A 17,859-nucleotide genomic window follows, 5' to 3' on the forward strand; every position below is an offset into this window, starting at 1 on the left:
GGCATCTTCCCTCATCTCGTTTATCTGTGTAGCCAGATACATTATGAGTTAATTATAGTCTAACAGTCTTTCAGGGTAATGATAGCCTTTAGCCTTGATTTATCCTTTAGTAAAGCAGCCTGCTAGTCAAGCTAATGTGTCCTATAGCAGCGCCTGGGCGGCACCTCTGGCAGTCAGCTTTATTCAACAGTTAATTCCGGCCATGTTCGCCGCAACAGCATGTTTTTTCACAAGCACCATCACTCCACTGAGACATTGTTGCTAAGCAATGAGTTTGACAGCTGTGGGAGACGCTTAAGCCATTTGAACACTGAACATGAACGGACACTTAAGATCACGTTTGACCGACAGCCGATTTGGTCCGACTCTGAAGATGAGACGACACTAAATTCCCAAACTGTCATCACCACTCATCGCAGCTTTTCAGTCGGCAGCTGAAACAGAAGAACAGCTAAACAACCTGGAATCAGCCAGAAATGAACCCAACACCATTCGCCAAACTAAACGGGCTGTAAGAAGCTTTACAGACCAGCTGGAACAAAACAACATTAATACTGATCTGGAAAACCTGATAAAACTGAGCTGAACCTGATACTGGGTCAGTTTTACGGCTCAGTCTGATTTGGTCAGACTCTGAAGATCAGACGACACATTTGGCGATTGGTATTGGCTTCATTTCTGGCTAATTCCAGGTTGTTCAGCTGTTCTTCTGTCACAGGCAATTTAGTGTAAGGAGTGAAAGGAGAACGAACTGCCGGCTGTGCAGCGAGTGGGCGGAGCTCGTTACTTTGATGTAGCAACAAGCTGCTTGTTAAGGAGCTATAATTTGGCGTAAGGAACTGAACATTAAAACATATTAAATGCCGCGTTCATGGCCAGTTTATTTCTTACTTTATTTAACTGTTGTACAAAAGCAATACAACACTCGAGGATTGTGTTCTCGTAAATAACTCACTCTCTTTCGTGTTCTATTGCTTAAGCATCAGACAGTTGCGAGGGGGCGCGGTCTGACGCTCCCATCAAGCCAGAACTTGCAGCTCAACAGCTGCTACTGATTATTAAATAGTGTGAATATCTTAAGCTCCAGTGGAGTCTGACACTCCCAGATGAAAGCGTGAGTTTATGGGAAGCAGCACATATGAGAGAAGTTACTTGAGAAATATGGAGTTAAAACAACATTTAGCACCATTTAAGTCAGAGCCAGAGAAGCTTATGAGTGCGTATGTGTATGCATGATGGGTTTTTATACAGTGTTCCATTCATTATACCTTCATTAATTCCTTACCTATATAAATATTTATAAAGGTAATTTCTAACTGATGCCATGCTGTTATAAAGACTTTGTGTCAATTTTGAAGTGGCAGATTATCTGTATTCAAATGACACATTATATTTAAATCAGTGCATTTCCTTAATGCCAAAGTGACACAATTCCAATGATGTGATGAGAGAAAAAGAACATTCACTTCATAAAGCCAGCTGTCATAACATAATATATACTGTATACTGTAATATACATATCGCTGTTGTTGGAACAAAACCTTGTATCTCCAAAACGGTAACTTTACAGGAGAAAGAAAAAACCTACTGTAGTTTTAATGCAAGTCAATGGAACCAGACGTCTTTCCATGTCATTTTGGGATGTTTCTTTTGGTCCAATCATCATGAAATTTACATACAACGTAAAGAGCAACAGGTCCTTTGAAATTATATCAAAAACTGAAAAATGACAAAAACGGGGATATGAGGTTGTCCTCCGACAGCAGCGATATAATGCATGTTCAATTAATCCAGAAACAGCTTTCATTTCAACCCAGAAGTGTCATAACATGCCAGCTGACATTTAAGTAAAGTGTCGGTCCATTTAAAAATGATCTGAGCCTAAAGATATTAGAGTTGGAAAGTTGTGTTATGTGTCAGTCATGTTGAAATAAAAGAACTGATTTGCCTCTTCATGGTATCTCCTCTCTTCCTCTTCCACCTCCTTCTGAGCCCTCTCCCATTCCTGCTTCAGCTTCTCCTGCTCACGACGGTACTTCTCCTGCTCACACACACATACATGGAATGGATGAGGAAGGATCTTAAAAAAAGAAGAAAGTGGGTCAAAAGGCCTTCCATTCCCAGCTTGGCTGCTCCAAACAGATGCTGAAGGATCCTTTTAAGGTTCTGGGAACGTTAGCAAGGAGATGTTAGGAAGATAATAAATGGTGCATAGTTAGAAGTTCATTCTAGTGAGGGAAAGAAATAGAGGAGCAAAGCAACAGCCCAAAAACAGCCAAAACCAGTGGTGCAGTAACATTTTAAAGGCACAATCTTACAGGTGAACTGACCGATAACGTGTCATTTGTTTATTAGATATGGACTCCACATTCTTCTGAGGAAAATTGCCAAATGAGATCAGAAAAAAAACACAGTTTAACCCTTAGAAGTAAGACGTTATTAATATAAGCGAGAAATAATGGGTCCCACTTTATACTGTGTCTCTAACTGTAGTTACATGTGGACAATGTAACTACTAATGATTTAGTCACTGTTACAAATGGATTACAGAAGTGCAACTTAAGTAATAATTGCCGCACGTAAATACAGAAGTATCTTAATAGACAATACACAAGGGTAATAATACTTATATAATACTTAATACACAAGGGTAATAACACATATGTAATCACATTTGTAAATCAGTTTTTTTCAGCTGTAAAAGGAAGTATATAATAACTTACATTAAGACATGATTTACACTGTGTCTGCCAGCTTTCCTAACATTTAGTATTTATGTTGCTAATACTGTGACACTGTAACCAGTTTCAGCTTTAAACCGGTCTGTAATGAGACAGAACAGCAGACGCCCCTTAATATTAAAATGTAACTTTCATAACATTAATTGTATTGCATTCCCACTAAAGCAACGTCTATATTACCACTGTGTTATTACACAGTACTTACATAACTACACAGGGGCTGCCCACTTACTTTAAAGTGTAACTTTAACACTGAACTACAGAAAGCACTAATTTTGTACGCACATGTAAAGTGCAGGTAATGTTATTATCCATTGTAAAGGTATACATCTGAAAACTATCACAGAAGCGTTCGGAAATACGTTCCTGCCTTAGGTTAAAGCCCTTTATAACAACACAATGTTATTTAATACATAATGCATCTTATGTTATCTTGCAATTACTGGCGTGAGTTGTTTCGTATTCAAATACTGCTTTTTAAACTTCGCAATAGATTAAAAAATAAACTCTTGTCTTATAAAGTTGCTATGCAGGTAGTCTTAAAAGAGTTACTTAAAACAAAAACATAATATTTCACAAAGTTTAAAACATAATGAAATATCTATGTATAAAAACAGATGTCTTCTGACAGAATTTTTTCCGCGTGTCAATAAAGAATAATTAATCTCAAAATACAACAACATGCTCATGATAACGGAGACTTCTAAAGGTTAAACCTGAAAGCCCTCTGTCCTTTATTCATATTCATCTTTCAGGACAGAAGATCAGTTCAATTATTAGTAATAATTAATATTATTGTGCCTTTAAATTTAGGTTATTGGCAGTAAACGGTGCATACACACACACATACACACACACACACACACACAGTGGTGCTCATGGGGTCTTAATCAGGGGACCCATGCACCATGCACGGCTCAGGTTAGGTCTCTATGCAGTGGCCCTGAGCCTTTGTTGTGGTTACAGGATTAAAACAAGCCTCAGGTTCTCAGGCTCAAACATGCCTTGAGTCTTCTCAAAGCTTAGTGCTTAGGAATGAAGTGAAAGCTCAAATTTGCATTGGTCTTCATTGTTTCTTTAGTGCTAAAGCAAAGTTGTGCTCACATGTGTCTAACACAGGCAACAGCCAATCAGAGTGGACTAAGCATGCATCTACTTTATTCTTACACAACAACAACAACAACAGAGGAGGTTAGAGGATATTAAGGCTGCTCAGTGCTAACTCACTTTTAGGTTAAGTACTGACAAAAAGCTCAAAGCCAACACTCAGCAAACACCAATAAAGCTTGGTAACTGTCTAAAACAATAGTTTGGGGGGAAAAAAGTAATCAAGTTTGCGCAATTTGCCCCCAAACACAGCCGATCAGCCAAGACATGCTTGGAATGAAGCTGCTTAAGAGGCTCATCAAGCCAAGAAGTAGGTGACATTTGGCACTGCATGACCTGCTTGGATTTGTTCAAAAGTGTACAAATACCCCCAAACAATAAACAAGCAAATGAGTACAGGTTTCCTAACACTACAGGCTACCTACCGCACACTAGTACCAGATAGACAAAACACACCTGTAGGAGGTGACATGGCCTGACATTTACACCAAGCAAAGTCAATCCAAAGTCTAAAACAGACCAATGTTAATCATCTGCTTTCATCACAGCTTATATCACTAGTCTTGTCACCAGTGGTGGACAGTAACTAAAGTAACTTTACTAAGTAAATGTAATTAGTTTCTGTACTTTAGTATTTTTTGGTGTATCTGTACTGAAGTTTCTCCGTTCTGGGCGACTTTTCACTCCACTACATTTCAGAGTCTAATATCCGACTTTTTCCTCCTACATTCTGAGAAATCTGTCATTCCTTTTGGTTTCTGTGTGTATAAAAACGTAACATGTCAAAACGAAAGAAGCGCAAAGCCAGAGCACCAATCAGGGCCCAGCGGTCACTTTGTTTAGAGCTGGTTTTGACCTGTTGGTCATACCGACCCAGTGCAGCACGCGGTTCAACGTCAGCGCAGCAGCGTAAAACTTTGGGAGAGTCTGTTCAACATAAATGATGAACTAACCTAACTTTGTGTAAATAGAGCACAATATAGAAATATGTCCACATATGCAGTCGAGACTGACGCGGCTTTTTTCTGAATTTCTACAAACACCATTTCATTTTATAGTAAATGAGTTTGGGCTGGTTTATGTTTATGAACAGAGGCCTACAGATCAACATAGTAAAGGAGCTCATTTGAGTTTAATTACTCTTTCAGTACTTTTACTTTCAATATTTAAGTACATTTGAAGGCAAATACTTTAGTACTTTTACTCAAGTGGGGATCTAAAGGGAGGAACTTCTACTTTTTTTTTTTTTACTAGAGTAATATTTTACCTTGGCTATCTCTACCTTAACTCAGGCATATGGTTTGTGTACTTCGTCCACCACTGCTTGTCACATAGTACGAACTCACTGTGTCACCTTTTAGCTGGAAAACAGTTTGTTAAAAGATAATTAGCTGATACCAAAAATGATTAATTTTACTAAAAGATTAAAGATTATTATTACATTCAATCTATATAAATCAAGTGTAAAGTGAAGGGGAGCCTCTTATTTATCTGCATTTTTCTGCGATCCGTCCTGTTTGGTGTAGCTGCACTTTGTGCTGCCTGCTACCTGAGCTGCTCGCCTGGTGTTCAGCTGCTGTAGGCTTTCTAGCCGTGTCTCAGAACTAAATATGTAACTGAGGATGCAGTGTTACATCACTGAGACCCATTTCGATTTGTAGCATCCTTCAAATGCAGCCCAGAAATGCTGGTGTAGTTTACCGGTGCTGGGAATGGCTCTCCTACTTTGACCGCATCCTTAGCTTTAAAACACGGCTCCTGTTTCCTTCATTGCACTAAATAGATCAGAAACTCTGATCATAACGCAAGATGGAAGCACTTTTTCCTCTCTGATGAAGTACAGGTCTCATGGTTCATAAATACAGGGATGTATAACCACAGAGAGATGCTAATTTGCATACCAAAACATCTAGTTTATTCTAGATATTTTTAAAAACAAAATTTCTTCATTTTCTGTCTACAACACTTTTCAGAAATGTCCCACACAAAAACACAAAACTCAAAAACACTTAAGAATTCCAACTCATTACAGGGTTATAATTGCAAATTAAATGCATCAAGAACAATATTTTAAACATGAGCATTCCATAATGAGAAGCTAAATCAGATAGGCTTTGACATGCAGGCCATCCAACCACTAACTGAATATTTCACACGCCTGATTCCTGCCAGAAAATAAAAGCAATAAAAAAAAACGACATAGGGTCATTTATGTTGCCATACCATCGTCTCTGACGCACAGACCCAGTCCAGATCAGGCAGGGAAGTATTCTGACTTTTCACTCCATTTGAATGAATGGTAAAAACAACAGGGTTTAATGTGATGTCGACCCACCCTTTGCAGCTATAACCGCTTCTGGGAAGGCTTTCCACAAGGTTTAGGAGTGTGTTTATGGGAATTGTTGACCGTTCTTCCAGAAGTGCATTTGTGAGGTCAGACACTGATGTTGGATGAGTCCAAACTGGCTCATCCATGTCTTTATGGACCTGCTTTGTGCACTGGTGGGCAGTTATGTTGGAACAGGAAGGTGCCGCCCTCAAACTCTTCCCACAAAGTTGGGAGCATGAAATTGTCTAAAATCTCTTGGTGCTGAAGCTTTAAGAGTTCCTTTCACTGGAACTAAGGGGCCGAGCCCAACTCCTGAAAAACAACCCCACACCATGATCCCCCCTCCACCAAACTTTACACTCGGCACAATGCAGTCAGACAAGTACCGTCTCCTTGCAACCGCCAAACCTGGACGGAGAAGTGTGACTGGTCACTCCAGAGAACACATATCTACTGCTCTAGAGTCCAGTGGTGGCACTTTACACCACTGCATTCCACGCATAGTATTGCACTTATTTAGAATATTTAGTAGTGAGGATATTTCACGACTGGACTTGTTGCGCAGGTGGCGTCTGATCACGGTACCACGCTGGAATTCACTGAGTTCCTGAGAGCGACCCATTCTTTCACTAATGTCTGTAGAAGCAGTCTGCAGGCCTAGGGGCTCGGCTTTATACACCTGTGGCCATGGAAGTGACTGGAACACCTGAATTATTTTGTTAAATAATTATTCATCTCAGCAGTAGAAGCTATCTTGGCGGCTGAATCTGTACAATGCTAATTAGCTTAGCCTCAGAGCTAATGGAGATATATTTGCCTTGTAGTCCCAGCTCAAACACCAAACAAGCAAACTTCACATACCAAACATGCCTTGGCTGACCCACTACATTTGGGGTAACAGGAAAACTTGCATTAGTTTTTTTGCCACACTCTCTAACAGATAATTTAATGCCAAAGCAATGTTTTATTTACATATATCTAACGCAGGAAGCAGTTAAGTCAGATTAGTCTAGGCATGCGTCTATGACATTCATAATTAAAATGCTTAATGAGATTAACAGCGCTTAAGATTAAGTGCAATCAACTCTAATATCAATGCTAAGCAAACACAAATCAAGCTTAATAATCTACACAGATCAGGCAGAACATTCTGACCACCTCCTTGTTTTTACGCTCACTGTCCACTTTATCAGCTCCACTTACTGTATAGCTGCACTCTGTAGTTCTACAGTTACAGACTGTAGTCCATCTGTTTCTCTGATACTCTGTTACCCTGTTCTTCAGTGGTCAGGACCCCCATGGACCCTCACAGAGCAGGTACTATTTGGGTGGTGGATCATTCTCAGCACTGCAGTAACACTGACGTGGTGGTGGTGTGTTGCGCTGGTCTGAGTGGATCAGACACGGCAGTGCTGCTGGAGTTCTAAAAACACTGCGTCCACTCACTGTCTACTCTATTAGACACTAACGAGCAGTGGGCGCTGACCACTGAAGAACAGGGTAACAGAGTATCAGAGAAACAGATGGACTACAGTCTGTAACTGTAGAACTACAAAGTGCAGCTATACAGTAAGTGGAGCTGATAAAGTGGACAATGAGCATAGAAACAAGCAGGTGGTCATAATGTGATGCCTGATCTGTGTATTTTTAATCGTCATTCAACAACCACTACTTGTTTTATTGGGTTAGTAGATCTGGAGCTGAAACATGCTCAGTAAAAGCTGCTGCTCTCTCTTCCACAGCCTACGTATCTCCAGCGTGGCTCTGGCTGAAGCTGAAGCTCAGGTTAGTGAAGCTGTTGTACCTGAAGCATGCGCTCCTGCTCTTGCTGCCACCTTTCCTGCCGTTTGCGCTCTTCCTCGGGGTCCCACGAAAAGTGCTCGCCCCGCTTCACCAGATTCAAAACCGTGGGAGCAACCTGACCGTACCGCGTTCACGCCCGCACACGGACGTGCCCACACACACACACACACACACACGCACATAAAACACCACAGGAAAGGGGAAGGAATGAGGGGATAGAGAGAGTTGGTCTAAAACTAATCCCAAGCTTTACATGTTTCCTACGCTACCATTATGAAAGAAAAAGATGATGAAGGGGGAAAAAAGAGAGTTCGAGCACATCCTGCTACCTCCCCATCTGGCCGTGTGCAGTCTTTTGTTCTGCAGTGTGTGGTAATCCATTACTTTACTGATTATCTCATTAAATATCACTTATTTCTCATTTATGAATATAAAAGATGTTATATTTCTTCAAGCTGATTAAACATTCCCTCATAACTGTAACTATAACAAGTAATCACTTGTAATTAGTAATTCATATATATGTCAAATGAATTATATTTACATGTATACAATATAGAATATGAATTATATATATATATATATATATATATATATATATATATATATATATATATACACACACCAGAGGAGAAACAGCAAGACAAGTCACTGAGAATGAGGAAGACGGACAGGTGAGTGTAACGCTGTCACTTACATTTCCATGCTCTTTCTCTGCAGACTCTGTAGGAAAAAGGACAAAAGATTTACAAGCTGCGTTTAATATACAAAGAAATGGTAACACTTTATTTGGATGGTCCTCTGTAGACGCTTTGTGGACGCTTATTTTGTGGCCAAGTATCTAGAAGCATGTTAAGTTGTCTTTATACCGGAACATGACATTCACTCTCACACTAACCTTTATAGATCATGTGTCCAAATTAGGCATCACAGGAAAAAAATGAGTTAACAAAAGCAAAGCTAACTGGAGGAGCACCAAGTATAAAGTATCAGCTATAAAAAGGTAACCAACTGATATCCTGATTTAACAGAGCCTCGTCCTTCACTGCTTACACTGCTCATTTTAAGATTAAGTGACCCTTATTAGACCCACAATGGGGAAATTTGATCCCTGCATTTAACCCATCTGTGTAGTGAAACACCACATACACATTAGTGAATGCACACACACACACACACACACACACACACACACACACACACACACACACACACACACACACACACACACACACACAATAGGGGGCAGTGAGCACACTTGCCCAGAGCAGTGGGCAGCCCTATCCACAGTGCCTGGGAAGCAGTTGGGGGTTAGGTGTCTTGCTCAAGGACTTTAGTCATGTACTGTCGGCTCAGGGGATTGAACCAGTGACCTTCTGGTCACAGGGCTGGCTCCCTAACCTCCAGCCCATGACTGCCCCCTATGGGCAGTAACAGTAAGACAGTTTATGGAAAACCATGTTACTGAGGTGGAGAAAGGCAAGTTAAGGGCCAATGATAAGACTACATGGGCCCACTAACTTTCATGGATGCAAACATTTTCAAAGTCAAAGCCTGATCTCATAGACTAATAAAGTCACCTTCACAATTACTGGTAAAGATGGCTAAAAAACGTCATGAAAAAATAAAATGTCTTTGAAGTTAACTCAATGTGCCTGAAACTATTAGAAACAGATGCAGTAAAAGCGATTAAAAAGGGAATAAACACATCAAAAACAAATCTTTTTAATAAAACCACATGTCACAATTACTGGCAACTCTGGGAACTGTTTTTAGCAAAATGCAACTAAAGCAAGTCCCCATTTACATTTTCCCATTTTTAGGTGCACCTGAATGTTCAGAAACTCGTGAAGATGGTTAAAACGGGCCAAAAATTCTATTCTCCAAGGATCACGGTTGGAGATTTACATTAAGTGGTAGTATTCTGGGGTCAACTCCATGCCAACAAGCCTTTGTGATCTGACCCCAAATGTAACTGCCTGAACTTCACTAGACACAACTGAGACTTTGACTGGAACAGCTTTTTGCCAACAAACACTCAATATGGGTTATACAGTTAAGTACCATGAGGATCTGTGACGTTTTGAAGCCATTTTCTTCCAAAGACCCAGGGACTCGGTGGAGGTGCTTAGAGTTCTGAGAATCAGTCTGTATCCACTAAAAAGCTAAAACTGGGATGTTGTTTGATTTTCCAGCAGGACAATGATCCAAAACATGTTTAAAGCTTCATAAAAATGGCTAAAACATTACAGAGTCAAGGCTTTGACATGGAAATCCCAGTATCCTGTTCTATACCCCTTTGAAAACCTGTGGTATGAGATGAAATTTGGAGCATCTGCAGAGATTTTACACTGAGAAAGAGTCTCAGGCTACGTACACATTACTTTTTAAATCCGATTTTTTGCTCAAATCCGATCTCTTTGATAAGATGGTTCACACTTGTTTAGGTAATCAGTTCAAATCTGAAATGAGCCACAAGCGCACGTCCTACTCAGTAAGGTCACGTGAATGAATCACGTCCAACAGCATTTTGCAGACACGCTCATCCAGAGCAACTTACAATTTGATCATTTTACACAGGCAGAGAAGGTAGTGTTAGGAGTTTTGCCCAAGAACTCTTACTGGTGCTTACCCAGGTGGGGGATTGAACACCAGTCTACAGCATAAAAGGTAGAGGTGTTACCCACTAAACTAACCAACCATGTGCATCATCAGCACAAACTAACGAGCAGAACGAGCTTCTCATTAAGGTCGTATGGCCATGAATCATATGTATCCGATCTAGGACCACATATGAAAGTGGCTCAGGTCGGATTTGAAAAGATCAGATTTGTGTCCACACAGCCCTGAAAACATCAGATCTGAGTCACATCAGGGCAAAAAATCTCATTTGTGCCACTTCAACCTGGTGATGGGAACCTAGCCTCAGATTCATGGCTCTACATTCTGCAGTCTCAACCATTCTAGGAGAAGATTCACTACTGTTACTCTGGCAAAGGAAGGCTGCATAAAGGACGAAATGCAGGGATGCCAATAACTATACATGTGGTTTTGTTCTGTATTAATTATCATTTTTAATTGACTGAAACAAGCAAGAATTCAGAATGCAAAATGTTAAATATTAAACGTAAACAATCGATTACATATAATTAATTGTGTAACTCTGTGATTACATTTATATAGTAAAGCAAAAACTCCACATGTCCAAACGTTAAAATCATACTATAATTCCTCAACTCATGATATGAAGCTTAGTTAATGCAGGGAACATGAAACATGACCAGACAGGTTAAGTTTGGAGAGTTTTAAGGATGTTTCACAGATCAGACAAAATCAGACAAAAAGAGCAAAACAACCAGTGTAGGGTTAGAGCAACGTGACAAACGTGGAACATCAGCCAATGGGAAGACCAGAGGGACACTCCACATCACGGGGCGGGGCAAAGCTCAGCCAATCAATCAAAGTTTACCTGACGAGGTGAAGAAGTCCCAGCGTAACTTAGGGTTACTGGACAACGGTGTTAGCTGGGCACTGTTCAGCTCTACACAACGACCCAGAGTCAGGGAGAGAGGAGAGCACATGTGAGCAACCGCTCAACCTCTAAACGTCTGCACGGTGAAAAGACCATCAAGGGATGTGCTGAACTGTAACTTGCCTGTTGCTGGAGGTTCACAGGCTGGCCTGGGTTTAGACTGGTCTTCGCTGGCTGGTTCTGGCTGCTTTGCAGTTCTCAGCGGAGATTCCAAGAGAGGTTTGATGACCTAGAACATGAAGCACATTACTTAGGATACAAGAAATGTACAGTACAGAATAGTTCTAAAATAAGTATTTCACTAAATTTAAGATGGATCAAAGTGGTTTAAATGACTCCCAGTACAATGTAAACACTTAGTTTTAAAATGTGCCACTCCACTTTCCAGTAAATACAATCCATGTAGACACTAAGACACAAAACAGCCAGTTTTTAATTTATATATATTTATAAAACCATTTCAGTCCACAGAAATTTTGAAAAACTGGTGAAATTCCACTTTAAAGTTTTCTTGCACCACATTATATAAGACATTAATACTGTGGCTAAGTCAAGGATGAGACCAATGACTAATAACAAGGTTTAAAACAGAATTCAGAACGGACCTCCTTAGCTGCAGTGTCGCTGTGAGAGGGAGCCTGCGTCTCCTGTGCCGTCTGCACTGCTCCATTCTGGCTGATTACAGTACAGTCCATACTCTCCACGGTCAGCTTCTCTGGAGATCGCTCGCTCTCTATCAGGAAAACACGAAGAATAAACACTTTGCATTGAAAAGCACCATCTGAGCTGGCATATTTGAGCTTTTTCATATCCACATTTGCACATGCTTGAAAACAGAAGGTCACAGGCTGACCAATTTCTCATTTTGTCCAGGGGGGCTCATGAGCCCTCTATGTGGTCTTATGCATGAATGCAGACTCAAGCGCCAATGCTTAATTCCTCCATATGGGTTTGAACATCATTTCAGCTACACTGTGACTTAATCAGTACTTTGAGTCCAGATGAGCAAAAGCAATCTAGAAAACATTCACCTAATTCTCTCTCACTTCACAAAACAAAGCTTTTTGCACTGATTTTTGATTTACAGCACTAAACATATTTAAACCCTATACATAATTGCATCAATCATCTTATCCATGCCATGGAGGGAAGAGGGGGTGGTTTCCAGGCATATTTAACCTGATATCAGTACAATGGCGTCTTAAGAATGCAGACATATAGTTATGTACAGTGTTGTAAATGTTTAGTGCTGTAAATATGTTCAAGGTTTATTCTTATTATGTCAGTATAATGTCATTTATTTCATAAAACATCTTATGTCAGGTTGTGAGAACCGACATAAGCACTTAATAAATGTTCAAGTAGTGCTTCATAAACACATTATTCAGTGCTTATGAATGCGTTATGAAGTCCTTATGTAGGTAGCCTTCAAATAAAGTGTTACCAGGTCTTACTATTAACACAGTTTCACATACGGTACATGCATCCTGTATGTCGTATAAGATAGTCCTAAACAGCTGGTCACAGACATGAAATAAACCGCTGACCTGGAGGAGGGACATGGGGCTTAGGGCACTAATTGGGACAGGGCCAGAGCACAGACTGCAAGCAGAAGGATGGGAAAATTCATGGCAACAGACCTGGTAATGCCCGTGTGCTGGGCTCCTCTTCTTTTACAGGTGGAGACACTGCCCTGGCCTGTGGGAGCTCCTCTTCCTCAACTGGCAGCTGCTAAAAGTATACAAGCCCAAACAGACAGTTCTCTTATTGATCGTGTACAGCAAAGTGTGCTGGTCTCGAAGAAGAAGGAGCACAATCTAACAGAGGTTTGTGAGAGCTACTGGAGCATCCGGCAACATGACACACAAGCTGGAATGAGTCACAGCTTGGGATTTGGGATAAAAGCTAAAGTTTCATCGTTAAATGCATTACAAGACAAGCGTGTGTGCGCACATGTCTGTTTTCATACATTTTTATCTTACCTTAGTGGAAATATAGAAAAAAATAAAGCTAACCTACAATGTCAGAACCAACAAAATCATTTGGACTTGGTAAGATGCTTCTTTCCAAAAGCTCCAGGCTCCTTTTTTTTAAAAACTAGTCCTGTGTACTGTGAAATATCTGGGTTAAAAAAGGCTCATACAAGTCAGACACCAGCCAATTTTGCTGTAAAGAAACAGGACCATTAAAATTCCTGATCAGGGCACCCTCAGCACTTACGTAATATATGTAATACATACAGGGCATATTATTTTTAAACATAGATACTTGCGTATCATTCCTCTCATGACAAAACTTTGTACCTTGTCTTTTACTTTTCTGTGTAATTTAAAGAAGCCAGTTGCCCTTGACATTGTGCTAAAACGTCAAGCTGAAGGATCAACAGAAGTGGCGCAAAATGGCTTGGAAAAAAAAATTGCCGTGTCAACTTCCACAAAAAATTACAAATGTTTTTTCCTTCTCCTGTAAAGTAACCATTTTAAAGATGTGCAGAATTTTATTTGTCATGACTTCTTACACGTTGTTTTATACATCGTTTACATTTTTTCAAGATTCTTAAAAAATAAACAGACTTTCAACATGATTTCAGACCTTTGGACTCCATATAGATACACACACACACACACACACAGTGATGGGAGGTTATAAATAATAAATAGATTATTTTCTAAGCAATACTGGTGCCTTCATTATGAAATTGTCATAAAGAATGGCTGAGATACTCAAATGATATAGACAAGTGAAAATCGCAGTGGAGATACTCTTGTCTTTGAATAGTGACAATCACTGAAAAAAAAAACCTTTTATCTCAAAAATGTAACTTTACAGGAGATTTCAATGGAATAATTTTAATGGAAGTCAATGGAACACAGACGTACTTCTGGCCATTTCGTTTGGTCCATTGACTGTGAAATTTACGCACAATACAAAAGGGCAACAAGCGTTTTCAGATTCTGTCAAAAACTGGAAAACGATATATCAATTATACATATGGCAATTATACATATGGAACACGGATGATAGTGTTATTACTGCACATAAGCAAAAATAATTTATACGGTTGTAAGCAGAAGTCTGGGCACAATTACTGTTTACTTGCTAAATTGAACCTACTGGAGGGAAAAACACAAAAAGAGGCCTGTACAAAAGCTGTGGATCATGGCTTATTCCTATTTAAGAAAATCAACAAAACATGTCATTTGACTGGGGGTCCTTTAAGGGCTCCCATATGATCCCATGTCCTATAAAATGGCTCAGTGTGCTTAGGTATGTGTGTGTGTGTGTGTGTGTGTGTGTGTGTGTGTGTGTGTGTGTGTGTGTGTGTGTGTGTGTGTGTGTGTGTGTGTGTGTTTCTTGTATTGCTATACTTCTGAGGACCCCATGTCCTCACTATGATAGGACTATGACATTTTTGCTGGTCCTCACTTGAGCATGTGTTGTTTTAACAATTACTTTTTTATTTGAAAACAAACAGCAGAAAAATTGCTTTTTGGATACTGAGGTTAAGGTTAGGTTTATGGTTTGGTGTAGTATTATTCCGCTACAGCAACACAAAAATCAATAGAAACCCGAGGCAAACGTGTGTGTGTGTGTGTGTGTGTGTGTGTGTGTGTGTGTGTGTGCGCAGACCGTGGGTAAAGAGGTGGGTCGGCTGGGCGTCTGTTCTTTCTGTGCTTCCTCTTTCTCCTGGCTCTGTGCTTCTGGCACCATGCCACACTGTCTCGTTGCCTCCAAGTCTGCTCTCTCCACACACTCTGGCTCTGAGGTGTATGTCGGTGCGTTTGAGGCTGTGTGTTTGTCTGAAGGCTGAGATTCTGAGGTGGGCTGTTCTGTGCTATCTGAGTCTGTGTTCTGGGAAGGAGATGGGTAGAACAGCATAGGAGAGGAGTCTTCTTCTCTCTCTGCCTCCCGTTCTTGCTCTTCTCTTGCACTGCGGTCATCGTCCGTTTCGCCGTTCACTCGCTCCATTTCATCCCACTGAAAAGAGACAAAGACAAAAGCTGACATTACAACACCTTCAGGCTCATAAGGCCACAACCAAGTAAACATTCACCCCATAAATTAAAGCCAGGCTGGTTACCCACTGAAAGTGATCAGAACAGAGTAAATGTCCGAATGAATTACTGTCCTGTGTGAAATGTATGTAGGCTGTAAAGGGAGTGTTTCATCACGGCTGAGACTTTTTGCATCTGCGGAGCCATTTCACACAGAGAAAGCCCCCCCCACACACACATATTCACAGAGAACACTGTCACCTATTCAACATGCCTCCTCCTACTCCACACACTACACATAGCACCCAGTAGGGGGCTCCATAAACCTGCACATGTCTGTTTGAAGACACTTCTGACAGTATTCTGGCTCCTCCAGCTAAAACTCGTGCACTGCCAACCTATAAAAGGCCCATTTACTACATTTGTCTTGCATTTTATATTTCTTCTCTGAGGTCTGCTTACAACATTTCTGCGGTTTTATTCACAAGAAACAACGATAACTTATTTTTACATGACCGTTTTCCAACCTCTCTTTACCCCTCTCTCTCAATTAAACTGGGTGTTTTTACTACAGGGCTTTTTAAGGCTGGCTTTACAGAGTTTAGACATTTAAACAACTTTAGTTTCATGTAGGTTTCAAGCAACTAAACTGCACTCGACTGACACTCGAAACTCTGCAGATAATATATAACATGATCATACCTAATTTTTGGTAGCTTTTTATTTTGATTACAAAACATAATAGGAAAGGAAAAATAAAGGTAATGATAACTGGAAATAATCTATGAAGACTATAAAAGGTGCTGTAGATATGTAAAGAACACAGTGAGAAAACAGCTAATTTAATCTAATGCATTAATTTACATTTACAGAATTTAGCAGATGCTCTTATTCAGAGCGACTTACAAGAAGTGCTTTGTCTGTCTAGAGAAAGTATCTTTGCTGGTTACCAATAGGTTAGAGAAAAGACAGTCCTGAGCTCAGATACTGCTAGAAACAAAAAGTCACTGTAGATACAGAGAGAAAAGGAGCAGAGTTTAATACAGAACTCTGTGCCATTCAATGCAATACAATAAACTACAATACACAGTGCAACACAATAAAATATAAATGCAGCTTATAATTCAATGCTCAATGCTCAGTGAGAAAACAGCTTCTAATTTAATCTAATGCATTAATCAAATGTGTTACACAAAGCAGATCAAAGTTGCGTGCAACTCGCAGGTTGCACAGAAGTAAATGGTGCATGTAACGCAGAGCAAGCTACTAACTGCATTAAAGTTTCACTGTGTACAGCCAACCTAAAGCGCTGTTCAGAAGGTATTCGTTTTACATTGGTAGGTAATGAAACTTTTACCCCAATTTCTCATTTGCCATGTCAGTCAGTACTTCAAAAATGAGGCTTAGAAATTAGTCCAGGTTATATTAACTCTAAGTGAGCCAACATGTAGATGAACACGCTACTATTCTATGGAAAGGGAGTTTTGAGGGACCTATAGAAACGTTTACATGTTGCTAAGGTCAAGCCAGGACGTATTGCCCTACCCAAAGTGCCCCAGGCTATACATTAAAACATGCAAATTACAGAAAAGGGCTTGATTAGTGTGGTGTTGAGTGTTGGCTGTGCATTTACAGCTAATTAGAAAACTGATGACACTGCATTTGTTTGAGCAAGACAGGTTAGGATAAACGGAACAATGGCTAAATTAAATGCGTTGACAGGTTTTCTACTTTTTTTTCTGGAGTTCGTCAATGAAGTAGCCCCTCACATCTCTGCCACTTATACCAAGATTTCCGATATAGTACTTAAGACAATGAGACCGGAAGGTCGCCAGTTCGATCCCCAGCGCTGACACTTCATGACTGAGGTGTCCTTGAGCAAGACGCCTAACCCCCAACTGCTCCCCAGGCGCAGTGGATAGGGCTGCCCACCGCTCTGGGCAAGTGTGTGTGAGTGTGTGTGTGTGTGGTGTTTCACTTCACGGATGGGTTAAATGCAGAGGTGAAATTTCCCCATTTGTGGGATTAAAAAGTGTCACTTAACCAAAAATCCTACGTGGTTATATTCAGTACAGAAGCATTGTGGTTTTTCACGTAAAGACATCTGAGAGATCGAAAGTCAGAGGCATTCAATATTCAGTTTGGCTGAATGCATTTTCATGAATGCTCCTTTTATGCCCAATCATGACAGTATCCTGTTATCTATTCGCCTGTTTACTTGTGGAAAGGTGGAAAGTTGTGTTCTTAGTGTTTTTGATCATACCACAAACTTCTATGTCTTACTCTGCCCTGTCCCAGCTTTTTTGAAATGTGTTGTAAGCACCTGATTTGGAATCAGCATATATTTACAAA

The 17,859-nt window shown here is 40.2% G+C and overlaps 1 protein-coding gene across 11 annotated transcripts in view; it reads right to left on the reverse strand.

The window, feature by feature from the left end:
- Positions 1 to 17,859, reverse strand: part of limch1b (LIM and calponin homology domains 1b) — a 187,924-nt gene that overhangs the window by 7,261 nt on the left and 162,804 nt on the right. For 7 of the 11 annotated variants that reach the window (XM_037540301.1, XM_017716138.2, XM_017716143.2 and 4 more), the window contains 8 exons: positions 15,143 to 15,490; positions 13,153 to 13,243; positions 12,118 to 12,245; positions 11,636 to 11,741; positions 11,450 to 11,521; positions 8,678 to 8,703; positions 7,982 to 8,095; positions 1,949 to 2,041 (listed from right to left, as the gene is read on the reverse strand). In XM_037540301.1, coding sequence (XP_037396198.1) covers positions 1,949 to 2,041; positions 7,982 to 8,095; positions 8,678 to 8,703; positions 11,450 to 11,521; positions 11,636 to 11,741; positions 12,118 to 12,245; positions 13,153 to 13,243; positions 15,143 to 15,490 — 978 coding nt within the window. The remainder of the gene's footprint in view (positions 1 to 1,948; positions 2,042 to 7,981; positions 8,096 to 8,677; positions 8,704 to 11,449; positions 11,522 to 11,635; positions 11,742 to 12,117; positions 12,246 to 13,152; positions 13,244 to 15,142; positions 15,491 to 17,859) is intronic. The other 4 variants (XM_017716139.2, XM_017716144.2, XM_017716142.2 and 1 more) reach the window with 4 other exon arrangements.

The sequence above is a fragment of the Pygocentrus nattereri genome, chromosome 8, assembly GCF_015220715.1.
Source record: "Pygocentrus nattereri isolate fPygNat1 chromosome 8, fPygNat1.pri, whole genome shotgun sequence".
NCBI classification, from domain to species: domain Eukaryota; kingdom Metazoa; phylum Chordata; class Actinopteri; order Characiformes; family Serrasalmidae; genus Pygocentrus; species Pygocentrus nattereri.